This window comes from Terrapene carolina, unplaced genomic scaffold (genome assembly GCF_002925995.2).
Source record: "Terrapene carolina triunguis isolate 2854851 unplaced genomic scaffold, T_m_triunguis-2.0 Scaffold629, whole genome shotgun sequence".
Lineage (NCBI taxonomy): Eukaryota > Metazoa > Chordata > Testudines > Emydidae > Terrapene > Terrapene triunguis.
Genome location: NW_020664980.1, coordinates 7896967 through 7923842, shown reverse-complemented (window position 1 = coordinate 7923842; position 26876 = coordinate 7896967). Strand labels below are relative to the sequence as shown.

General features: G+C 43.9%; 1 protein-coding gene across 3 annotated transcripts in view; it reads right to left on the bottom strand.

Moving 5' to 3' along the window:
- The window catches only part of TCF7 (transcription factor 7), a 111517-nt gene that overhangs the window by 10175 nt on the left and 74466 nt on the right, over positions 1-26876 (bottom strand). For 2 of the 3 annotated variants that reach the window (XM_024205833.2, XM_024205834.2), the window contains exons 4-8: positions 21867-21999; positions 18057-18147; positions 11036-11146; positions 10468-10630; positions 8160-8267 (exon numbers count right to left, since the gene is read on the bottom strand). In XM_024205833.2, the coding sequence (XP_024061601.1) occupies positions 8160-8267; positions 10468-10630; positions 11036-11146; positions 18057-18147; positions 21867-21999 (606 nt within the window). Of the gene's footprint in view, positions 1-2240; positions 2331-8159; positions 8268-10467; positions 10631-11035; positions 11147-13807; positions 13895-18056; positions 18148-21866; positions 22000-26876 lie in introns of all 3 variants that reach the window. The other variant, XM_024205832.2, reaches the window with a different exon arrangement.

The window sequence follows — 26876 nt, the reverse complement described above, 5'->3', positions numbered from 1 at the left end:
AGACAGCAAACTGTACTATGAAATAATACCATATTTTTAAATACAAAGGAAGAAACACGGAGTCATGAACAACAACTGTTATACTTTGTCTCCCCTTCAGTGAGAGAAGTGCTCAGGCAGCACAGTGTGGGCTTTCCTTTGCCAGCCATATTCCCAAATGCAAGCACATACCAAAACCAGTGATTTATTCCACAAATCAGACTGTGCAGGCTTAGGGATCTTCCACAAGGTAGCCGCCAATGGGCCAGCTGAATCATTGCAGGAATGAAACACTGCTTCTTTTATCTGTATAAATGCCAACTCAACACAGATGGAGAGACAAAAAGATATAGCGCGAACCCTCGTGGAAAGGGAACATACTGGTAACAACTTAGGACAAGTATTTCAACATACACTGGAAGTTACGGGATGCAACACACCATTTTTCAGAATTCACCAAATCAGAATCTCTCTCCACATGCAGTAATATATATTGTGTATAGACAGACCGTTCTGGGCATGTAGGGCCAGATTGTGCCTTGATGATCTCTGAAAGTGCCAGGGGAGAGAAGGAAGCTATAAGGAGCCTCCCGCTTTGGGCCCCTGTGCAGCAGAGAGTCACCATCATGGCCTGGCCTTGCAGGAGGGAGGGGCCTGAAAGAGTGTAGAAGCCTGGTGCTCCTCTTGTGCAGCAGGAAACTTGGAGGTGGAATTTCTTTTTCCTGAAGCTCCTCTTGGAGGTATGTGCCTAAAGGCCTGAGTAAACTGATAGGGAGGGATATCACTAACATAGGTAGCAAATTCTATAGAGAGGCTATATCTTCCTCAACTGTCATGAAGGAGTGACTAAAAATGAGAGAGGATGAGCAGTTCTGAGGATGCCACTGACAGATAATTAGCTGTGACACTCTGAGTACCTTTCCCAGACCGGAGGAAGAGTTCTCTGTAAGCTCTAAAATTTGCCTCTCTTGCCTGCAGAAGTTGGTCCAATAAAAGACATTACCTCACCCACTTTGTGTCTCTAGATAAATCGTCAAGTAGTTAGAGAAGGAAATACCCCAGTGTGGTAGATCATATTCTCCGGTCACAGGAGAATATGACCCCCAGTTAGATTAACAAAACACTTGATCTTAACCAAAAAGCAGAGAGGTGATGGTTGAATTTTTTTCCATTCTGAGGCTCAGTGCTAGGCACATGGAATGGAAATCAATGCAGGTGAGATGGCCAAACAGTTTATTTATCTGAACACCCACTTTTCCACTACATGTTCTGGTCCCCTTGAGTGAAACCATAGCCAATGTTTTTAAAATAAGCATTTGCTCAACTATCTAGGGCCTGTTTTTCACGTTCCACAAATCTACTATTTTCTGGAATATATTTTCCTGATTTTTGGAAGTTCTGGAATCCAATATCATAAGCACTTTGATTATTCCACAACAGGCAGCAAAGATGGTGCATAAGATTTACATATAATTTAAGAAAAGTGATTAAGAGTTTGGAGACCACCGAGGCCCTGTCCACACTCTAGCTTTTACTGTGCTCGAACATGTTTATTGTTAACAAGGTGCTAACACTGCTTCCCTGATAATTGCGGGTATGGTCAAACCATGTTATGTAACTCTAGTCTACGATCACATCCACGTTACAAATTCAGCTGCACTGAAGGAGCTGGTTAGAACACAGCTATAACCCTCCTCCTTTGGATTAAACTCCATCTGAGCAAAATAATGCTGGCATTTTAAATCCAGGGCACTCCATTCAGTGTTGCTTGTCAATGAGTGTCTGATGCCTGCTGCCCTGCTGGCACAGGCTTGACTTATGGGTATAAGTCGCTGGATAGCGTTGAATGCTCACACTCCAGCTAATGTTCTTGAAGATCAGGAGTAAAGATACCAGCACTACTGGGCTGGTCCTAGACTTAACTTTTCCCAATACCTCAATGGAAAAAACACATCGTCCATTTGTTGCAATTTCTTCACGTCTGTCTCTGTTCTGTTATGTTCCATAACAGAACAATGTCCAATGACATACCGGGCATTGACTTTAAAGCAACATTTAGCCCACACTGTACTCTGAAGTGTAGTGAGAGGATTAAATAAATTCCATAGCCAGTGAGCGATTCCATGGCCATGGAAGTGTGAAAAGCTCAGGGCTCCTGGAATTCTGCAGCTAACACTGGAGTCGGTGGGTACAGAGTGGCAGACAGCTACACGTTCTCACTGCTGCAGAGTTGACTAACATTCGCTGCAGAATTCTCTTACCCTTGCCGCAGAAACTGGCCCTGAAGTGCCGCAGAATTCCAGGGGCCCTGAGTATAACTGAGTGTGTTCACGGGCTGAAGAGCCTGAAGACTGAAGAGCAAAGTATTAAAATAGTAAAAATGGTAAAGTTTTAAAATAGTAACTGATCTCTTTAAATAAATCCAATACATGCACAGAAGGTAAACAGTGTTGTCAACGCCCCAGATTTTATTGCAAGTCTCACAATGGTGGTTTTTAAAGTCCCAGCTCATAGAATTATGGTATGAGAGAATCTCAGCAGACAAAAATTGCCCTCATCGTTGCAGGGAGAAGCTTGAAATCATGAACCTTATATATTTGGAGATCTACCCATCAAACAGCATAAGGCAAACAAAAAGAACCCCAAATGTATTACTTTCAAAATATCAGGAAGGTGTGTGTGGGTTTTTTGTTTTGTTTTTAAGGCATGACTCTTGAATGCTTGGGGTTGGCAAAGCTGGGTATAATGAGATCCGAAGAGGAAAGTAATGCACTGTTCCTTGATTGACAATACAGTACTAGTCCCAACCTTAAATCAGTAACGGCGAATCAGCAAATCCCTTCTTGTTGCTTCCCAGGTGTGCCAAAACTGATTCTTCAAAATGGCAACTGGCTGGTTAAACAACCCTAAGAGGTAGCTTCTTTCTTTCAGTGTGTAGACGTTCGAGAATATGGTCAAGATAAATTCATATGTTGCCTGTGTTACTAAATAACAAGTAGATTATTATTTTCTTCAAACTCCCTCTCTTATTTGGGTTGCCAACACCATAGGGCAATATTTCAATTGACTCCTTGTCTTCCCCTTCCCCCGTGTTTTCATTGGAATTGTTTTACATACTGATAGTTCTACTCACATTAGCGTTGGGTCTAAACTGCTGAACAACATTCTTTAGTTCCTCCCAGTGATTTACACCAGCAGTAAGTTTGGCCCATTATTATTATTTTTTTTTAAATGAATAGAACAAAATATGCCCATGCCCAACTGAGGCACTGTGTGATCTTATTACCGTAACTCCGGCCATCCCTCACAACTTCCCTTCCTATTGCTTGTCACCTCACTGCATCACAAAGAAAATGAGACTAAAACCTTTTGCAGAAGGGACCATGCTTTTTTATGTTTCTGTGCAGTGCTGGGCACATTTTAGAAACTTGTAAAAATAAAATAGATTTTATCTTCACGCTAGTAAAGCAGTGCACTCTAAAGGAAGCCTATGTTAAAGCTGAACAGAAGAGCTTCCATGGGATTGACAGCATTCTGTGCGGCTGACGTATCACTGAAGAGAAGATGCTCTTCTTAGTATACAATATTTGGTAATAACAGCCATGACCACATTAGTGTTGTTAAGGACTCTTAAAAATAGCCAGTTTTGTGTTTTCAATTCTCTCTTCACTGTTCTGGACCCGCCTATCAATTCTTCCGTTTCTTCTGCCCATTAGTAAGGAAACACATTTTTATCCTCTACTTGCTTCTCTGACACGGAATGCATAATAACACCCTTTGTGTCCCAATGAGTTCTATTAACAAGCGCACAAGAGCTGCTGGAGCAAATCTGTCCTGTATGAAAGGACTGCTTGCAGTGCTGGCTTTGACCTGTGACTTCTTATATGACTTCTTGTGGTTTGAGTGAAGGTGGAAAGCTCCTAATCGCGGTGAGCTTTTCTTCAGTGTGGGAGTAACTGTATTTCCTGTCTCATATCAAGTCACGTGCCAGGGGCGTTGACCTAGATTCCTCCTCCCCATTTGAGTTACAAAACTGGGGAGACAGAAAAGCATTTGTTGTAGATACAGTGAGAAAAATCACAAAGCAGCCGCTTCCTGGCTTTGGGCACTTCTGTCCCAAAACAACTTTGGATGAGCTGATGAGCAGACTGCTAGAGCCTGGATGGCCAGCAGAAGATATGGGGGCTACTGGAGAAGTGCAGGTAGGGTGAGAGAATGTTTCCAGAGCACAGACGGCAGCTTTTTTTTTTTTTTTTTGAGGAGAAAAGATTCAGCGGGAGAAATGCAGAACGAGGCGGTTTTGTTAAAGGAAGCACTCCATCTTGGTGTGTGGGAGGGGAAGCAACCTGCTGTATCAGAGGCTGCTGGTGTTGCCCTGGCTCTCATAACACCACTGACTGCTGCTTCGGATACTGGTTTAGCAGCCATCCCAGGGGAATACACGCCACTGAGAATCCTGAAGAGCTACATGCAAAATTCCCCCACGTATGTTCCATCAGGAGATCCTTGGCTGAGGTTGGTGGAGTGCCACAGAGAGAGATGCAGGCTTATGGAATGAGGAGTCACCTGGAGAACAGCCATTCTGGGAAGCCAAGGAGTGGCTATAAACACAGTTGGTGGCGTGATCATTTATCTTAGCAGCATTAGGAGAGAAGGGAGCAGCTAAAAGAAAATGCAAGACTCCCACTGACTGCAATGGGCTTTGGATCAGGTCCCAAGCTAACTAGTTAGGCATTTCTGTCTAGCCTCAAAATAAAGACTAGAAAAGCAAAGCTGAATGTGCACGTTTGTGTAGCACTCTTACTCCTATAAAACCTCACTTAATGGGGTTGCCTCTTAAATGATCGGTACAGCTAAGAGAAAATGGGGAAATGATTAATTTTTTTATAGTGGCTCTTCTCAAATGTGCCACAGATTGGAAAGTAAAGAGGTGATGAGACTGTTTCAAACAGACGACTCTACACCAGGGTTTAGCTACTGGAAGCTTGTACTCGCCTGAAAGTTAGTAGTCACAGACACATTCCTGGAATGGTCAGGAGAAAAATAAATCAATTTAGAACACAAAGAAAATGGTGCTAAAGGGACATCAGGTGTCTGCTTTAAAAAATACTCTTTAGAGTCTAATTCAAATAAGGCGTTGTGTTTCAAAATTCTCTCTTACTTGATTCCAAGAGATTCAGCTCCTACCATCTCCGGATGACCTAACTCTGCTCCCATTGAAGTTGATGGTAAAACTCCCCTTGATTTCAATGGGAGCAGAGTTTAGGCCAACAGGGAGCATTTTTGAAAATCCCATCCTCTATAAATATAACCACCTAATCAGATTTCTAGACAGAACAAAACAAATAATATTTCACTAATGTTTAATGAATTGATTCAGAATTGCTACTGAGGCTGTTGGATCCTACTGTTCTAGGAATCTAATCAAGAGGAGAACAAACATACAGAGAATTGGAGAGCAGTTAGGCTATATGAGAGAGACCCAGATGTGGCTTGTGTGACTATGGCTTTGTCTACACTGGTGGTTGCGGCATGTAGGGTGTGCATAGCTGCAGGCTGTGTCCATATTGCAGAGTGTAGCTACATCCATCGGGGAAAGTCTCTGGCAGGGGGAGGTTCCAGCAGCAGGATGCTACACTGCTATGAAGGCATGGCTTGGGTGTGTAGAGAGCCAGGTAGGGTACGTACGCCAGAACCTTAGGATGTCTTTACTTTACTCACCTAAGCAGTGCCTCACCAGCTACACTGCTATTTATACCCATGCTAGACAGCCATGCAGTGTATGTATTCTACATGCCGTCCTAAGTGTAGACATAGCCTATGAGTACTTGAAATGCCAACGTTCAGTGTGCTTCATGGCCTTCCCCATTGGTTACTGCAGATCATGCTTCACACTGCCAACAACCACTGGGGAACGCTGCTCTGACACTGCCATGTGTTGAATCCAGTAGTGACAGCTGAGATGTTTACAGAGCATATTTCTTGCTGTTCTATTCAGCAACCTTATTCCGGACACTTGTCTAAAACGGTCATTTAAAATAAAAACACCTGCCTCTGGTATCCCTGCTCTGACTGCAGAATCATGGAAGAGTTAGGCTTAGCACACAGACAGTCCCCCACTACTGCAGGACCAGGGGTGACAGTGAACTAGAGCGAGGCGGTGGGATATCCCACAGCCCTGCTGAGAGACGAACCGCTGCCATGTTTGGATGTTCCTGTTTTAGTTGAACACTGTGAACCAAACATTTGTTTGGGACCCCTTTAGAATCATAGGATCGGGTAAAGACCTATTAGATCAGTGAGTCTGTCATCCTGCAAACGCAGCATATGATCCCAGATTAGACAACATTGTACTTACCTTTATTTATGACAGCAGCATCATGAATGATTGAAAGTTAACCCAGGTAGGCAGCTAACCTAAGGCCGGGACTAGAATCTGTACAGTGAAGATCATTATCTCCACTGTTGTGGAATTCTCTCCTAATGAATGGCAAGCAATATTGGAAAAAGTCCAAAAGCCACCAACTCCGCTGATAATAAAGGTGTCATAATAATGGCCAAGAGAGGATATAACCATGGTAAATGGAATTAGAGTGAAGAAACAATAAGGATCCCATTTGAAATTCCCCAAAGCTCATTGAAGTTCAGTAACTTTCACTTGTTACAGTATATTTATAGCTAATTAAAACTACTGGTTAATTGTTATATATGGGTGGGAAATGCAACAGAATCAGCTTGTGAATATTTTATGCTCTGTATAGTTAAGGAAACAGAAAATACAAAGACTGATATCTCCAGTAACTTTAGGGCAGTGACTAATGCTGGGCAGTAGAGCTGCTTCCATACACGAGGCCAGTGCTGACAAACTTATAAAAGGACTTTGTCTAGTTTCACACTGGTGTAAATCAGGAGCAATTCCTGTGAGATCAGTGGAGTTATTCAGTTATAAAACAGGCTTAAGTGAGAGACACATCAGCCCCAGAGCAAAACAATATTGATGTTACATGTCATGTCATTGAGTAGGGATATTTCTAATTTTTTAGATTAAATAGTTTTTAAAATTATGATACAGTACTATAAGGATAGGTGAGAGACTGCTTAGCCAGTAAGGGAGTTCATCTACAAAGCCTGTATACTCTCCACAGTTAAGGCACTCTTGAAGACCTACTGCCACCTACAGTAAATCTCCTGACAAGCGCAATAAAGTAAAAGGACAGAAAAAAGTAGGTTTCCCATTACCCCCAACCTCTGTTGGTCTGTCCTTAGACTGTAAGCTCTTTAGGGCAGGGACATTCCATCTTACCAGCAAAGTAAGTGCTACCATCAACAAATAATAAAAAATGAGTATAAAGTCTTTAAACCATAAAGTCTCCATGGGGGAGGCAGCCATATTAAAGGAGAAGGATTTTCTCTCGGTCATTCCTGAATCCATAAAGCTGATTTTCCCCCCCCCTGCCAAGGAATTCAGGAAAAGGGCCTAACAAGCACCATAGTGAGTATTGTGGAAGTCATTGCAGCTCTCTATTTATCAAAGTCTTAGGCCAGGAGTTCTCCAGATCTTTCATTCAGAGGCTGCGATTTCCTCTTAGACCCCCTCCTTTCCTAACCTTCACCCCGCCCTAAGAGGTAGTTCTCAAAATGTTCCATTCTGCGGATCATCAGGAAATGCTCCTCTGTTGTCCATGGACCACAGATGGAAAACCATTGACTGCCTAAGGCCATCATAGGAGTATATTTCCATAGGACTAATATTGCCAACGACCATTCAAGTAATTTAAAAATCATTTTGATTTCTGCTTATTTTTCATATGAACCTGGGTATTTTTATTAGAGCTTCTACCTAAGACAATAAGTATGCAAACCTCCTTGTTAATAAAGACACATCATTTAGCAGCTGTTGGGAAATGTGACATGCTTGCCAAAAGTATATATTAATCCACAAACAAACAAAAAATGTAACGTATTCCTTAGACATATATTCTTATGCCTATGGGTATATGAATACCCTCCCCTCTATCACCTATCTGTATGAGTGCACTGGTGCGCCCCAGGGCTATCAGGAGGTACGCTATCAGGGACGGCTGTTAAATCAGGCAGGTGACATTTTCAGGTTCAACTATAGATTTCTAAACATGCTGCCAAGATGCGGCCTTTAGTCCCTAGCTGCATTAAGCACTCACATAGTTATCTCTAGCAGACCAGCCTGGGTAGAGCTGCATGTGAAGCTGCCGTTCCTTCCGAGCCAGTTCATAGTACTTGGCCTGCTCCTCCCGTGACAGTGCGTGCCACTGCAACAACAACAACAACAAAGTCCATGTGAGACTCCTCAGTGCATTTCATCACCATTCCTCTTTGCTGTCAGAATGAGATGAGGGCTAGATGGGATCGCCTTCCATTATCCCTTGTGTAGCACCACTCGTGTCAGTTGAGTTCCATCGGGGTAATTTGATGCTGGGCATCTACAGTGGCATAAGGACAATGTACACACTTTTAAAGGTGAGCAGCTTGCTACCTGCTTGAGGAAAACACTGGTAAACAATGCAAGGCTGACCCTTCAATCTGTAGTGGCGTGGCTAATTGGCTTCCCCAGGGAATGAAATGAAAGTTCTCTATGTAGCTAGTGGTGCTTGGAGCACTTTCCCCACAGTCTTTTTCTCCTTAGGTTTTATAGACCCCTAATGGCTGGATCCATAGGGGTCACTTCTTCCCCAGCAGGGACAAACACATTGCCTCTACCATAGTCATAATTAAGGATACGTTTTAGTCATGGGTATTTTTAGTAAAAGTCATGGACAGGTCACAGGCCGTAAATAAAAATTCACGGCCCATGACCTGTCCATGATTTGTACTATACCCCTGACTAAATCTTGGGAGTGCTGCAGGTGCTGGGTGGGGGGGGGGGGCGGGGCCGGGGGGGGGGGGGGGGGGGGGGGGGGGGGGGGGGCCGCGGGGGCGGGGGGGGGTGTGTGCTGCGGGTGCGTGGGGAGGCCCAGCAGCAGTTGGTGTGACTGGCCCAGGGGCTGCCTGATTTGCTAGGGCAGCCCAAGAGCCAGCCACACTGGCTGCTGCAGAAGTCATGGAAAGTCACGGAATCCATGACCTCCGTGACAAACTCGCAGCCTTAGTCATAATACTCCTTAAATTAGGATCCAGTGTCGGAGTGGTTAGTTTACACATCACTGATCTATTGGTAACTGTAAGCGAGACGGTGGGATACCCCACAGGCCCACTGAGGGACGAACCTCCCCTAACACCAACGGGGGCGGAGCCACTGGGTCCTGCGCCTGCCCCTCAGAGGTCACGGCACCGACCCGGAAGTATAAAAGCCCGCCTGCAGAGCTCAGTTGAGAACCAGCCGCCAGAGAGACCAGACGTCTGTGGCCGTGCTCCCACTTGGGAGACGGCAGCTGGCCGCGGCTGGCCTGAGGACTCACCAGGCCAATCAAGCCTACCCCTCGCTCGTTACCCCGAGGAGGACTGGCTGAGCCTGCCCCATGCCTGCTACCTCGAGGAGTAGCCGAGCCTACCCTTCACCACCTACCCGGAGGAACCGATGCTGCTGGAGACCGCCGAGGACACTGGCACGACCCAGGTACCCTATGAGGGGGAGTGTGGAAGTAGCCCAGGGGCAGCCGACCCCAGTCTGGTTGCAGCACTGCCAGAGCCTATGTCAGTGTGTTGCGGCCAGGATCCCCACTGACAGCAGCGAGTTTCCGCTACTGCTAGGGCCCCGGGCTGGGACGCAGTGGAGTGGGAGGGCCTGCGTCCCCCCTGCCACCCACCCCTTGGGTGGCAGACTCCCCCTTTCCCTGGCCTGGAGAGGCTGGGACCTCTCGCCCATTGACTCAGCCCCTGCTTAAGGGCTTGGGTCCCTGACTGTTTGGTTGCTGCCCCGCCCTGACCTAGGGCCTGGGCGTCTGTATAGAACTATTGGCTCAGCCCTGGCCTAAAGGGCCTGAGCCCCTAACAGTGGGTTTGCTGTCCCCCACTACCGCAGGACCAGGACTGACAGTGAACTAGAGCGAGGTGGTGGGATACCCCACAGCCCTGCTGAGGGACGAACCGCAGCCAAGCCCCATTACAGTAACGATCTTATACTTCCACCCCTCTGCCCTCATATATTGAAAGGGGGTTTGTAAATATTCATTTCAGTAACAGGATATAAAAACCACTGAGCTATAAAGGCACCTACCTGGTGGTTTAAAAATGTTATTTAAAAAGTACTAGTAAGGGAGAGACCCTCCCATGGGCTTAATCCCTCTAAGGAACACCCCAATCACTCCTACTGTTTGCTCATCTAAACATTTTATTCTGTGGAGTGACACAGACCACATTTAAAGAAACACTGATTTCCTCAAAGCCTCCCAGGTAATAGTTTTGTTGTTAAGTAGCTAATCAGTTCTCTCTCTCTCTCTCTCTTTATGGGATTGTGAAGAAGAGAATGGCTTTGCTTAGAAGCCAGCAATATGTTCTATTCTGTGCTCTTACCCTCCTTCCTAAAATCTGATTGATAGCTGCACTTTCTTTCAGGGTGCACTCAGCAATGACTTTTGCCCGCATTTCTTTCATATACAACATGAAAGCATTCAGGGGCTTCTTGATAGTGGGCTTCTTGGCTTCCTTCTCTCTCTTTGGTTCTGGTTGGGGTTTCCTGGACAAAAACAAAACAGTCAGTAACGAGCACGCTCTTGCATCTCAGCTATCGGAACTGAACAGTAGTCAGAAGAAATTGTTCCTTGTGAAAATATTAAATACTAAAACACTTGAGCTCAAACCTAGACTAATGCGTATTTTTTGCAACTAGGGCACGGACCCTTCTAATGATCATGCCCATCATGCCACCGGCGCCTTTCAGTTGCTGGGGCAACAGCGTAGTGCCGCCAACCTTGCTTGTCGAATCGACAGAGTTGCAAATTTTCCATGTCTGGCCTCCACAGGGTTTTCCCACCCAAAGCGTCCCCTCCCATATAAAAAGCGGAATAATTGAGACTAGGACTAAATAGTTAAGGAGACCATTTTGATAGTCTCACCATTGTCTCAAGACTTGCTGACTTACATGGTCCGGTCGTAATGATCCATTTCTTGCTTCCCGGAGTGGGGTACTATGGCTGGATGAGGGATTCCAGTGGTATGCATTCCAGAGCTCAGCATCAAGGGATGTGTAAACCTGCAATAGAGGGCATGTCAGTGATCACTGGGACTTCGCGTTTAGCACAACCCTCCCGTGATAGATGGCTGGATTCAGGTCTTAAAGGAGGATTCAGATGTGGGAGAGAGACCCATCTGCAGAACATTATTGCCAGATGAACAGGAAAAGGGGTGGCTGGGTACAGCTCTTTCCATCAGTATTTGTGTCTGGCAGATGGAGAACACATCTTTTCTCACTAGATGGCACTCTTTGAGTTGTTTTTAAGTCACAGGAACAAATGCTAAACAGAAGTAAACAAAGCAAATCGTTGAGATACATTCCTTATCTTATGCAGCTCTGAAATTTTGTAAGGAAAGCATTCTTCCTGAAATAATAATAGGGGGCCATGTAGGGATGCCAAGGTGCTGCAGATCTGCCAAGCCTAACCCAGCACTTTTCCATCACTGCTGGTGCTCTAGCAGTAGTAGTTAAATAAAGGCAGCAGTGCTTCACTTGGTGTTTGATTTCACCTGAAGAATGGCACTTACAAAGTTTCTGAATCAATGAAAACAAAGGGGAGGTGTGCATTTTGCCTGGGGTCTTTGACGCTTTTCTTTGGCTTCATCCATCAATGCATCCTTGCTGAGTATTCCTCTGTCATGACGACAGCGGATGAGTGCATAACCTAGTAGCCAAACTGATAGCAGAAAAGATTTGGAACGGCATTCAGATTCCATGGGTTTTTTATAAAAATTAATTTGCAATGTAATCTAGCCTTACAGAGATCAGCAGCTTTTATTTAATAAAAAAAAAAAGGCATTTTCAGATCTCAGTTGTCACACTATTTTTGTTAGTGTTACAGCAAAAACCAAAACCACACCAACATTTGGATTTGAATTGGGACCCCCATACACCTCCATATTTTTTAATAGAAAAAGCATGAGTCTCAGCACAAATCAAACTGCAACTCTTGGAGGTACACCCAACGCCCAGCCCTAGCCACGTTATCCACCAACACAGAAATGAGATTGTAAGAGGTTTTACTAGTTTACAAGATTCATTAACTCCATATAGATTTTTGAGATTATAGCCAGGCTTTGCCAAGCTTGCCATTTTATGGCTGGAGCTTGGAGAGAGCAAGAATTGCCCCTGGGAGATAAACAACTGTTCATGAGATACGTTGTCACACACACAAAAAAGACGTTTTGATTTGATCCATTGGCCACAGTGTGAAGTTTGATCCTCATCTAACAAGGTGTTCTTTTTTGTCTGCAGCATTGCAAAACCTGTCCCACTCTATAGTATAAGTGAAAATGCCAACACCATGCAAGATGAGATTTTGGGGCAACCATGGAGGACTGTAAACTCCTCTCTCTCGTTTTATATTCTATTTAGATGCTCAACAGGAGAAGTTGCCTCAGGCAGCATGGTGGAAAACTAAGGTAACGTGGCTGACTATTTTCTTGCCACTGTTCCAGGGATAAGTCCCTGAAGAATGCCTTCAACAACAGTTTTGAATGTTATCCCCTACATATCATGACAACACATAGCAGAAGCAAAAGCTGGAGATGCGAACAAATGTTGCTTGCACATAAACTCCCCTGGGGCTTAATCTAGTCTAGCTGAAGCGACCAACAGGAGCATAGGGGCTTGCTGTCGGTCGGCTGAAGGAACAACGCAAGCATTTGTAACAAACTCTTCACAATTTTGTCCAAACATGTTTGTGAGCGCTCTAGTGCTATGTAATTGTAGGACAAATCCACACTTAAGGGGCAAATTGTGTTAACAGGCATGTCTGTGCAATCAGTGGGAACTGTGCACATGTATATGAAGGCAGAGTTCGGCCTGACATGCTCATAAATCTGCCAGGGTAACAGGGAGAAGAGAGGGACATTGCAGTACTCCAATGTCCTAGGCTTGTGTTGCAGAATGCAACTTGCTCTGTATGTAAGTTTTATTGTGTTCTAGCAGCCAGATCCTCAGTTGGGCTAAATTGGTAGAGATCCACTGAAGTCAATGGAACTACACTGTTCTATACCTGCTAAGTACCTGACCCTAGGTTTTTAAGTTTTGTGGGGAGGCTTTTACAGGGGTCAGCAAGGAGTTAGTTCCAACAATCCAGTGATGCAGCATCTACTGGAATGCAGGGAAGTGCAGCAGGAGACAAATGGAATTTAAAAGGCTCAAGATGTTTAAATTTTGCGGTCCTGGGGACAAATAAAATCACTGGTAGTGATCACACTCTCCACCAGCTTTACAACCTGACCGAGAGCCAGTAAAACATGTCAGTCTCCACGCAACATAACGCAGTCCATTATACTGAGGAAAGGAACAGTTTATCTCTAGTAAAGATTACAGTTCAAGGTAAGGAGCTGTTTGGAGTGACCTCATTGACACCAAATATAAAAACTGGACCTCATCCAATCTTTATAATATTGATAGTGGGGGATTTTTTTAATATTTTATTTTTATACTTTTATTGCTCAAAACTAAATCTTCACGGCTTCTCCATGGAAACTCAATGTTTTTATGATTTTAGAGAGACTCAACCAAAAGCAAAATTCTTTCCCTACTCCTGCCATCTGGAATCTTGACAGCCCCTCCCTGGACATTTGCAGTCTGCTGCAAGCTTGTATGGCACAAACTGCAAGCTGCGAGACCAGCAAAGCTGCTGTCTTGTCTCACACAGCTCATACTTACCTGGAGAAAGTAGCCCCAGCAGAGAGCGCTGACGAATACGGCTGTCTAAATCCACATGACGGGAGCGGATAGACAGACTGGCTCTGCCTGGGATCGGGAAGAAAGAGTCTATAAAGCATCTACATCTGTGTGGCTTTTCCTAAAAATATCCTCTATAATTGGACTCATTGCTACTCATCGATGTGAAAGCCTTAGTTGCTCCGGCGGCTAGACAGATGCTTGTGGCATACATTCTTTTCCAACCTCAGTGCAGAGGTAATGCAGATGGACCTGGACTGCAAAGTTCAGATCTGAATGTGGATCCCAACTTCCCCCAAATGTTGAAAATACTAGAGCATTATGTGAGCGTATTGCTTCATTAGCTCTAAACAGTTAAAATCTGCTATACAGGTATCAAGATGAAAGGTTCAGGTGGATTATTACTGTAGGAACAAATTGTTCAGCAGTGCACACCCTAACTGAAAAGGTAAAGTTTACAAGGCATAGAAACTTGCTGTGCAATACCAAGATGAACTGCCAAGTTCAAAATCAGCCTCAATCCCACTCTGGTGATTGAGGAATGATCAACCAATCAAATATCTGCACCTGGGATCACTGGAGTAGCAGGCTTTGGTAGATCTTTTAAGTCAGTAAGGAAAATAACATACTGTGCATTATACCGTTTTAAAGTAATCTGGTTTCAAAAGTAGGAGACAAACTCCTGAGTACAGAATGTATGTGCCAGGTTTGGAATTTGAAACTATTTTGGAGTTACTAGAGTGCAAATGTCTGAGTAACATTCTTAATCAATGAAAGGTTAAAATACCCCCTCAGAATGGATTTTCTACACACTTTCCAAAAATTATTTCACCTCTGGCTTAAAGCTCGGCATGAAGTTTCAAACCCAAAGAAATTGAAATGAGAGTTTTGTTAAGCACAAGAAAATTGGGGTTTAGAACAGAAGTGCTGCCTCAGTCATTATTACTGAACATGATTGGCAGAGGTGCTCTGCATTAACAGCTCCAACTGATTTCCCACCCTTCTGAAAATGAGGTCCATTATTAATTATTATTATTATTATTATTATTATTATTATATCACCAAAGCATCCAGATGTCCTGAAAAGGACTGGGATTGCCTTTTGCCTGGTGCTGTTCAGACAGAGGTAATCACAGTCCCTGCTCTGAAGAGCCATAACTGTAGAATCATGGTACTTAGCCCCTAAACCTGAAAGAATAAGGTTTTTGCTTATGCCACTCAGTGAATTACTGTGTCTCAGCTTGATGAAATCTAAAAAGCTCTGTGTGTATTAAAGTTAGTGCACGTGGTTGAGAACTGGCCTGCTCTGTTTACAACCTGCCAGACAAAAATTCCTCTCACACTGCTTAGAAGTTAGTAGTGTATAAACATGTCAACAAACAGCCAAGCGCTACAATATATCAGGAAACCTAAACAACCTTTGAAGTTTAACATTCCTGCCCCAGGGGCGAGAAAACATTCAAAGTTAATCCAGAAGTGACATTCATTACTCTAGAGGCCAAGATATCTGAATATAAAAGGATCATGGCACTCAAGCCTTTATCTAAAGTGATTTTGACATGCAAATTAATTCAATTGCAAAACCAATCCATGATCCCTGGGAATGTACAATTAAAGATTTTATCACCCCATGATGAGAGAACAGCTCTTAAAGACAAAGAGGAAAACATCATAATGAGACACCAGCAAACCTGGTGCATAGTTCAGCTGGTGAGCTGTGCAAATGACACAGTTTACAAGGCTCTTGGTTAAGGTGTGTTGTCAGGCTCCAGCGATCAAACTCACTGGACTGGACTATAATTCATTTTTATTCGAAGTTCCTGACTGTCATCCCAGCTAATTAAAGAGAGAGTTATTACAGCTCCTCTTCTCAAAATGCTCAGCAGGAACAAAGACCATTTCTGCTGAACTCTTGTTAGGCAGCTTGCTAAGGAAAAGCTGCTTCCTGTATTAAGACCGCTTTGCGTTTGAAGTCAGCTTCATTCCAGAACAGTGAACCTTAAGAACTGTCCACATACCACAGCACTAGTTATTGGCACAAGGAGTTTCTGTAGTGTTTCTTCTCCTACACAGTTAGTTTCCACACTGTTTAAGCACCAAAGCTCTGTAAAAGCATAAACTGGTGACCTATCTCTTTGATGAAACCTTTGAAAATATCAGTCACATTTCCCTGAAGTGCGTGGGGAGAGCTGATAATTTGTGGCTCTGGAGATATATAACATTTGGGTTGTAAACACATGCAGAAGGTCTAAGCGGACCCAGCTGAGAACCATCTTTGCTTCTAGGCACATCTCAAATGCAGAATTTCATCATTTACATAACTCAGAGGCAGTTCTGACTGGGAACTCCCTTTGGGAGGCCCATCATTCCTCTGGGGGAAGCCAAGCTTGAAACTTACTGGAGCTTACCATGTTTCTGTTCACAACAGAGCTTGAAAAATAAGCATCAAACTGAAGTTTAGGACTAGGAACCTTGGGAAGTGATTTAATGGAATTCTGTAAATTTCAAGCAGACAACCATTTAAAAAAAGAGAAGTCTATATTACATACATTTCCTATTTGAAACGTGCTAATTGAATGGTCTGCTCTCTGATCCACAGGGCTGTTTTTCTATTTGTCATTTTACCATATCGGTTTCATTAGTCATTAATGAACTTGTCTGACTAACTTGGTTAAAGGCGCCAAATTCTGCCAGATGCTGTAGTGGCTGTCAGCAGAATGAATTTCCTGTCTGACCAACAAACAAACAAACATTTTGAAAAATAGGCTTTTTCCATGTAACGAGGCTGCCTTTAACGGTTTCCCATTCTCCCAGCTGTGCATTTGGCAAAGTAGCTGCTTTTTCCACCAACATTTTTTTCCCCACGTTACAGCACAGTCACTCCTGCAGTTTCTATTTTGTCTGTCCTGAGGAGGAATCACATTGTCCAAGGAGTTAAACCATGGGCCAAGAGCAGCAGGTTTAGGACGGAAAGCAAAATTTAATCTCCTCACAGCCAAACATAAATCTAGTCTGGACTCAGTCTCTGTTTCTTTGTGGTTAAATATTTGGAACACTAATAAACAAAAATCTAGTTAACATTTCACATTGTTCTTTAATTGTTTCACCTCTCTCATTTTAAGATATCTACATGTCTATACTGGGTTTTTGTAAGAGAAACAGGCAGGAAATTATTTGCACACTGCTGTCCATTGATTATTTCACCTTAAGATTCCCTCATGCCAGTGGTCAGTGATGTATGTTCCCAAACTCACCCTACCACTGTAAATCTTGCCTCATGTCTCTACAATTTCAATACTTTACCAGGGACTGGTGATGGCACTCATTGCAAATGTTAATCCAATCTGAACAAAGATCACGCAAAAATGGCATCTCCTGACTCACCAGATCTGGTTCCTATGTGTACTCAAAGTCACTCAGTTTTAATGACAAAAATAAAATATTAATTAATAAGGAGTAAAGGATTTAAATACGTCTCTGGGCCACTCAGAATGCAGGATTCCAAGAGATCATGGTTTGGATAATGTCAGGATGCACACATCCTGCCGTTGGGTGAGCAAGCATTCTTTGTACTCCGTTGAAACAGTTCTCTGCCATACTGTGTTTTTCTCTGTCTTACCCTTTTTGAAAGGCAGCTTCTGGTGGATTGAACGTTGGGCTGGGACACAGAAGTTTGATATGTTCACAAATAACAGCCCATGGCTAAATCCAGAGCAGGACAGAACTAGCATCCCACTCAAAATGAGAAGCCTTGATTACACCTAAGCAGGATGGGCAATGGACTGCTGACCCAAACAGCTCTCAATTTTTTATTTTAAATCCCTGCACAACGTCATATACTATGGTGAAAGGCATCGAGGAACGCAGAGAGATATCTAGCTAGTGGCCCAGAGTCCCAATCCCAGCTCCGATGCTGAGTCACCTGGGGCAAATACCTTAGCTTCTTTGTGTCTCAGCTTCCCATTTGTAAAATGGGGGTGATACTACTTGCCAACCTCACAGGGAACAGGGGAAATTAGGCCTTGTGAGTCCACAGGTGGGGCAATTGTGAAGATTAAAGAGATAATGTTTGCAAAGTGCTTTGGTAAACAAATTGTGCACCAGTAAATTATACTATTTAGAGTGGATCAAAGACCTAGAGAGTAAATGGACCTTGTTGCAGCTTAGGATGCAGGAGTCAGAGCAATGCTCAATTTGCCTTCAGAGGCCTGGATAAACTGTCAACACTTACCATCCCATAGAAGGTGTTATCTGTCCAACCCCGCCGGGAGGGAGGGAGTAGAAACCCGGGATATCCGATGTTTGGGAAGGACGGTGCACACCTAAGCAGAGGATCAAGACTTTGGTTAGAGAAGGAAATTTGGGAAGAGCAAGCACTAGCTTTTCCAGGTTTATGGTAGTCAATATGTTTTCAACTTCTCTATTTACTTCCATGTAGTCCAAAGACAGCAACTCTGTGTAGGTTTGTGACTCGTGAGGGCAGGTCTACACTACCACTTAAGTGGATGTAACTTATGTCGCTCAGGGGTGTGAAAAATACACCCTGTCCCCCTCGAGTGACACAAGTTACAGTGACCTAAGCGCTGTCCACATCAGCGCTATGTCAGTGGGAGACGCTCTCCTGCCAACGTAGCTTCTGCCTCTCGCAGAGGTCGAGTAATTATGCCAATGGGGGAGCGCTCTCCCATCAGTATACAGTGTCTTCACCAGATGTGCTAAAACTGCATTGATGCAGCTGCACCACTGCAGCGCTTCTAGTGCAGACCTGCCCAGAGAAACATGTGTGACAAAAGTTTTCTCCTATGCACAATCGTTCCAAATGACAAGGTACAACAATTAATCCCTTTTAGTGGTTTGGTTGTACCACTAAGGGTGTGTCTACACTGCATCTGGGAGCAAGCCTCCCAGCTCGGGTCCTCACACTAGTGCTCTAAAAATAGATGTTGCGGCTCAGACTCTGAAGCCTGGGCAGGAGGCGAGTGGGAGTTGAGAGGCCAAGCTCCAGCCTGATCGGCAAGGTCAAAGCGCCATTTAGCCAGCTATTTTTAAGGGCTAGTGTGAGCCCTGCTAACACCATGGACTCAGACTGGGAGGCTTACCCCCAGACATGCCCTTCGGTGTAGCACTTTGCGGGGGGTGGGGGGGGGAAAAGCGATAACTTTCAAATATTACTGCAGAAAAAAAGATGACTCCTCTACTCATGTTTTGGTGATCCACAGGCCACAACACTCACCTGCCAAACAATGCTGTGCTTTGCATTTCTGTTCCATCCCATCAGTTTCTATTTCTCTTTCCCCCCCCGCTCCCCAGTTCATCACAGATAAACTCTTCCTTAGGGTGTTCACAGTAATGCTGACCAATGACACCATTCAGGAGCAAGGCCTTCCTTCCCTGTGACTTCCTGCCATTTTGTTGTGCACTCTTTATCCATAATGACTTTTTCCATGAGCTTCTCTCAGGGCTGTTTCTCTAAGTGTACCTTGTGTATTCCATTTCAGAGAGGCCTTGATTTTAAGGGCTTGATTTTCTATTACACCACAACCTATTTGTGCTGCTCTGCTGGTGTCAAGGGGCCATAAACCTGGTTCATGTGGCCAGCTGAGAATTCCCCTTTGGTAATGGGATTCCCTGGGTGCTCTTCACAGCTGTCGGTACTGGGGTGTAGTTAGAGGAAAGGGGGTATGGCCAGAGTGTCTCTATACATTGGCTATTTTCCTGGCTTTCAGGACAGCTTCTCTTGGAGCCTTGGGTAGCTGGGAAGAAGTTAGAGCAGCCTTGAAGCTGCTCCTACACGGAGGGCCAAATGGGTCTTCAACTGCCCTCAGAATTGGGGAACTGAAAATCATAAGCACCCTGCTTTGCTCTCACTGCATTTGGCACAGGATTAAAACCCAGAACCAGGCTTTAGGTATCTACCTCCAAAAGGCACATGGGGAAGAAAGATCCTCAAATTAATGTCCCCGATGTGGGAAGAAAGAGAGAGCGTGTGTATGTGTGCGCATCTGTCTGTGTGATGAAGAGTGAGATGTTGCCAGGGAAATGCCTTGTGGTGAAAGAATATGAAATGAATGATCCCTTGAACACAACACTGACCTTTGTATAGTTACCTGGTGACAAAAGAACATCAAATAACCTTCCAGTTATGTATTAGCCATTAGAGCCTTGCCCTGAAGGACACTGAAGATGTAGTTTAGCCTATCTCCAGGAGGAGAGCACTCTAGATTCATAGGCCCTCAACAGAGATTTATGCTGTGGGACCATTAGCAGCTCCAGTGCCAATCTTAATTTTCATGAAAGGACATAGGGCAGCTCCCTGGGGTAGGCTGGTGCTCTATTGTTTAAAGCTTTACATACTAATAGGAAGTCTCTGAAGCACACTCGCAGGCAGGGACTTTCAAAGGCCCTTCAGTAGTCATGGAGCTGTGTTCTGCAAGTAGTTTTCAAGGGTAGCCTGAAATAAGGTGCATTGTGTTATATTCCCTCAGGAGCCAAGCAAGATTAAAAAAAATAATAATAATCTTCCCTCTCCACTTTTGTGAGACTTGGAAATCTGCCATGAGCTGTGCTTCTAATAGGTTTTAATTTAACTTCGTATTTTTCTGTTGACTTTATTACATGCTGGTGGCTGGCAAGCGATTTGCTGTCTGGAAGAAACACCAGACATATGCTGGTATCTGTTCCATGGGTGTAAATCCTCAGCAGTCTGTGAATTTACTGAGGGTAACACTGGTGAGACCAGAATGTGCCCCCTAGGATTCAAACTGCTAACAAATCACCATTACCTCCTTAGCCGTTCCCCTTACTTGATGGCACATTGTTTGGCAGCACTCGTAACTCAGCTCAACTATCATTTTGCAACATGCTCGGAAGCTTTAGAAATTGAGATTACGCGGACTGGTGACTGTTGCGTGAAATTACAGAAAACTCCCCCACTCCAAAAGGTGAGCAACAATACTGTGTGGGTGGAAGACTTCATGTCTTTACCTCTCAATGGGGGTGTTGGCAGGATAGCTTCACATAAAGTTTAGAACAGTAGATAGCCATGTGGCTTTCGTATGCAGGGCTGTGCGTGAAACACACCATCTTGTGTATGCACCTGGAGTTTTCCATTGACTTCCAGGTTCAAATGAACCCAAGATCCCTGCCAGAATTGAGGTTGACACAAAGCTGTACATTAACCTAGATTTACCTGAAACTATGCCCAGGGTCTGCCCAAAGTTTGTGAATCTTAGCATAGCTTTGGATGAACTTGGAAGATTTTTGAGTCTGTTGCACCAATACAACATATAATAGCAGCTTCTCACCAGCCCCCAAACCAAAAATGATTTATGATAAATTCACACACATGTATTCACTTTTCACAGTACAGGGTCTAACCTCTCCTTATTGTACTTTCCTCTATACCCTTCCTGAGATGATTGTCTGTCTGCTATGTATTATATTAACAAATAAGAGAAACCCAAATAGTCAAACTGCGTGACAACCACATATGCACAGCCGCGGACTGTAAAAATCCAGCTACACACCAGACACAGATCCTAGTTAGTCAAAATATTTCCTGTTTCAAGCATTTATTTTCTCAAAATGACAACCTGACAACTGTTCGGGTATGAGTCAAAGGAAAGGTTACTTTCCATTTTCTGGTTGACTTTTGTGAATCATCCCCAGACTCTGGTCTGTTCTAAGGCTACAAAGAGAGTTATTACACGGAGAATTAAGCAAAATGGATGATCAAGGCAGACAGTTTTTGATGTTCAAGCTTCTCTTGGCCATGACTGCAACGCATCCTCAAGGAGCTAAATCCCAAGCAAATTCCCCTGCTAGCCCATGCCCCTACCTGCCCATGGCTCACCGCACTCAGCGTTTGCAAATTTGATGGTCATTTATTTTTTGAACTGGACATAGGTTAAAGAATCTGGCCATGCTGGAGAACCACTGGCTATGTAGCAACTCTAATTTCAACAACTTACGGCATCAGCCCCCTCTTCTAAATCATCATGAGGACCCCTGCCCCAATAAGCTTATGTAGGATAAGAGTTACCTTGTTTCTGGTTGATGTCGGCTGGCAGGTGTGGTGAGTGGGAGCCATGGCTGAAATGTTCGTTGCTGTATGGAATGAGTGGGGTGAGTGGATGGACTCCGTGGGACGGCTGCACTACAGGAACCTTGTTGGACTGTAAAATACAAGGGGAGGGGAAAGGCTTCAGCAATTTATGCCTTTGTGCTTTACAATCCAGGTATATTGAGTATCTGGTATTAAGTGTCTAAGCAAATATCATTAGAACTGCTATTCCTAGCAACAGCAAAGCTCTGGCTCAGAGACTTCACAGGGTAAATATATGAAAGCAGCCATTCCTGCCTGCCTAAGACTGCAAGTGCCCTCTATAGGCCTGGCTTTGGAAGTGAGATGCTGAGAATTATAATAAATCCTCTCAAAAACAGAGCAGAAAAATAGCTTTACCTAAATAAATAAATGCTACAGTCCCTTACAGGAAAGATCCACAACAGCAGTGGCACTGCTGTAAGCTGGTGTATTTTGGACCATCACTGTAAAATAAAACACGGTTTTGTAATATTTATGATGTTACCCTGGACCAGCACAACCAACATGAAGTTTTCAAACTCTGCAGTAGTAGCTATTCTGCACAGCGTTTCTCAAATGTGGCCACCAGTGGCTTTTCTTGCGGCCACAGCCTCCTCGCCAGTGATTAGGGGAGGGGAGAGCAAAGCAGTCGTCCCTCCCACAGGGCCACCAGCATGGGTTGGACCCTGCCCCCCTTCTGGAAACATAAATGCTGGAGGAGCAGGCAGCTAGTGAGTTCCCTGGGGTGGCAGGCAGCAAGCTCTGGTCACCGGGCTCCAACCCCCATCACCCCTGACCCCTGCTGCCTCCGCCAGCCTGTCAGGTTTCCCCCCTGTCCCCCACATCCTCCCTACTGACCTCCCCATCCAAGGCTTAATTTGTCCCTGGGCTTGCCAGGACTGAGTAAGTCTGCTGATGTGAAAAGTGATATGTGTATGTTTGTTGATATCCCTTTTCACAGCAGCAGACTTACTAGCTAGCAAGTCTTTTTAAAAAAAGCATCCAAAAAAGCAAAAGAAACAACAACAAAAAAGACAAGAACCTGCAGAGTACCTTATTTGTGTTTCTATTCTGTTTAGGTTCAGTAAACAATAGAGACAACTACATTATTTTTATTATTGAGTCTACAAAAAGAGTCAATAAATTAGAATGATTTGGACATGTGTATGTGCAAATTTATTTGTTTTTCCTAAAGTTAATTAAGTATTTTAGGAAAAATTTGTCAGTGCGGCCACCACCAAGAGTTGGTGGCTGCACTTTGAGGCCACCAAATATTTGTTGTGAGACCCTACAATAGCTTCTTTATCTCCAGATGATACAGAGCATGTTAGCAAATGTACTGCTATGCTAGCACTCTCTGTTTTGCTCTGCCAGTTCCCTCTGCTGAGGCATGCGGGGGGTGTGTGCTCTGCGCGCGCGCACGCACACACACACACACACTCTCTCTCTTTTCTAAAACTAAATTTGAACACGTGTTTTCGAGACTGTCGGAGAAAAACTTCTGCTTCCACAAGACTAAAGTAAGCGACAGGCCTGGTGCCTTTATATCAAAGGTGTGCACTAATACAGAGACCCAGCCCTCTGACTCCAGGGGCCCCTCAGTTTAGCAGACTTGAAGCACGCCTATTTCTTGCACTCTCAGACGTCGGAGGGAATGAGTCAGAGGCGATGCATTGGAGGTGGGGGGGACACATGAGGTCATGTGCCCCCCCCCGGAGTTGCTGCTTGGCTTGGACTGAGCATGCTCACACAGACTGAGCATGCTCAGTAACATCTGGTGAAGCCACTGCCCTCACTCTGCCACCATCTCTGGCATAAGTTTAGTCACCTTTGTTAGTGCATAAAGTGCTACACTTTACATCTAGCCGCTTCAACTACCAAATTCTTCCCTATTGGCAGAAATAAGGTAATCCCTTGAAAGAAAGCTTAAAGAACACACAGCAAAATGGCTTCAAGGAAAGAGATACATTGGCCCCTCTTAGTTGCCCTATATGACCAAGAAAAAATGGCACAGAAAAGTGTGTAATTAAAGGTAAAGAATAAATAGCGCAGATCTGCCCTTCAGTGCTAATTTGTACTTACAAAAGACACTTCCCTGCCTCAGACTCTGCTAAACCATACACAGTGGACTTTTTGAAGTAGGGACAGGTGTCAAATGTAGAGATTCTGGAAAGAGCACAATCCCTTAAACTGCTGGTGAAGAAAGGAAGGAGCAAAAAAGGAAAGGAGAGCAAAAAAGGAAAGGAGAACAGTAGGAAGCAAAAGGACAGTATGTCCTGAGAACAGCCCCTCCAGATTCCTGAGCTATACTTTGGAAAACCCAAAGGAAAGACTGGCCCCAAAGCTTCCTACATAGGTTCTACACTGAGTCTAGTACATTCTGGGACACAGAATTTAAGAGCTTATAGGCCCACACTTTGGAACACTCTGGGTTTTCACACGTTCTAGTCACTGATTCTTGTTGTTTTAGGTTTTCAGCACCTCTGAAAATCAGGCCCAAAATATCTCATGGACGGTTCTCAGAAATGGAGAAACCTATATTTAGTGGACACTTTTTGAAAACATTGGCTTTCCTGAGTGCTGTGTAAGCACTCATCCAGAGCAAACATCAACAAAATCTATATCTTCTACACAGCCAAACCTAAGTAACCTGGTAGTAGCTTTATGGTAGTCATGGACAAATCTGAAGGATGCAGCAAATAAAATTAAATTAAGAAAAGAAAATTTCAGTCTCCCTCTCTCTCTGTTGCACTATCAGAGCAATCAAGGCCTGAAATCTTTGTGAAATCAGGCTGCTGTGTTAAGCACAATGCAGAATATTTCTGCAAGTTGGAGCAAAGAAAAGGGAACTTGTTTAAAACAGTTGCAGTGCTGTAAGGAAAACACACACACACAAATTTTGCTGTCTGCCTCAAGCATGTCTGCTGTTTCATACTTGCCCAGTTTCGCCCACAATTGCCTTTAAACCCAAACTGACTTCACCATGATTGGGGAAACAGTCAGGATATGTCCCAGGAAAAATCTGCAGACAACATTAGGACTAATAATAGTACAAGATTAGGAGGAATAAGAGTGGACCATATACAAATGTTGATCAGTGGTTAAAGGAGGGGACTTCGAATCAGCTCTCCTGGGTTCTATTCAGCATCTACAAATTATTTGCTGTGTAGCTGTAGGCAAGTCACTTATCTCTAGACTGGATTCTCCACTACCTTTCATCTGGTTTAGCATTTACACCTGTAAAAGATGAGTATAAAACACATGACTCTTCTGATTTCATAGCAGTTTCACACTCAATTTGCACAGGTAGAAGAAAGTGGAGAATCAGGCTTCTGTGTATTGGTTTTTTCCATCTATAAAAGAGGATAATAATGCATACTCCACAGCAGTCTTGCAAAGCTGAACTTGTATAAAGTATTTTAAAATCCCTGGGTAAAAAACAGGGAGAAGGAAGGAAGGTTCTGGGAAGATGCTGAGAAACTGAGAAGGTGTCTTCCACTTTGATTCACAACTTTAAATATTTCAGTCTGTATCTGTTCACAACCAGGACCCATCTTCATGGTTACTGGTCACCATCAGATTCTCTATAAGCTGCCAGACACTGCAAATTGTAAAATCAAACCTGACGGCTATGAAAGCCAATACTCAAGACAGGGCGAATCATTTCCTCTTTTGATAAGGCCTGGATTTAGTTCCTGCAAAAAACTGTAACCCTGAGAGTATCTTCAAGGTAAGTCTGAAATTGCCAACCAATAACTGCCTTATGCTAGGAAAACTGACCTGAAGACAAATGTTTCCACAAGCTGAATTGCATTTAATATAGGAGTATTTTAAAAATTTTAGTAGTCCCTCCAACCGGGCCCCTATTTAACCTTCAACCTATATTAGCTTTGAGAAGACAATTTGCAGAGAGAACGCAGGAGAAGTAGAACTGTTACCGGAGGACTCTGAACTGTACTGCTTTGCATCTATTTTTATGTAGTTTAAATATTTCACCTGGGAAAAAAAACCATTTAAATGACACTGTAAAGGATGTGATGGTATCAGAAATATGTCTATCTAGAATGTCTATCTAGAATACAGGGGAAACTGGGATGGGAAAATATAAGTTATCCTAAAAATATGGGGAACTGGATGACTCTGGGATTGGTGAAGGGTTCCATGAACTTTTATCTAAAAGTCACTGATTCAAATCGATTTTAGGTCCGTGGTGACTGAAAGTTTTTAGTTATCAACTGATGGGCTGTTTAGATGCCTATCTAAAATAACCAGTCTGGTTTCAGTCCAGCCTCCCATGCACAGATGTCTACATCAAAACCCACCAAAACTGGAGTCTTTGTTCGCAGTCTCAGTAGAGGCCAAGGAATGAATGGGCCGAAGAGATTAACCTGTCTTCTCATCCTGAAAAGTGGGACCGTTCATAGGACACTACAGGCCAGCTTACGCTGCTCTGCTACCCACACAGGGCCTGTTTTATGGACAAGAGGATGGACACAAGAACTATTTTTCCCAAATGAGACACAGTACGTGAATGTTCTTGTGTCCCAGACCACCATTTTCTCTGACAAGTTTGACATCTCAGAGTGGTCTCTAAACACCTACTTTCTTAAGTGCGCAACTGCGCATTCTCTTTTTGTTCACCCTGGTAACCAAACAACACTGTGTTCTGGTGCAGACTTCCTGTCACCGTAATGAATAATCTTATACTGCTCTTACTTTTAAGTAGCCACACTACTGAGATTACTCGGCCGTACTAACCTGTGTGAAATTGAGAGGGGGAAAAAAAATGACCCAGAGAGCAGCAGCTATCACTCTGAAGCAGAAAAGCCACCTTCCTAACTAATGTAATTGGATGGGCAGTGCAGAAATGCAGGTGCATTGATTATTAAGGAAGATGAACTGCTGGCAAGGGACAATTAGGAGACTTCCTCCCTCACATATAGGTGTGTCCAACTTCAAGAGAGGCTC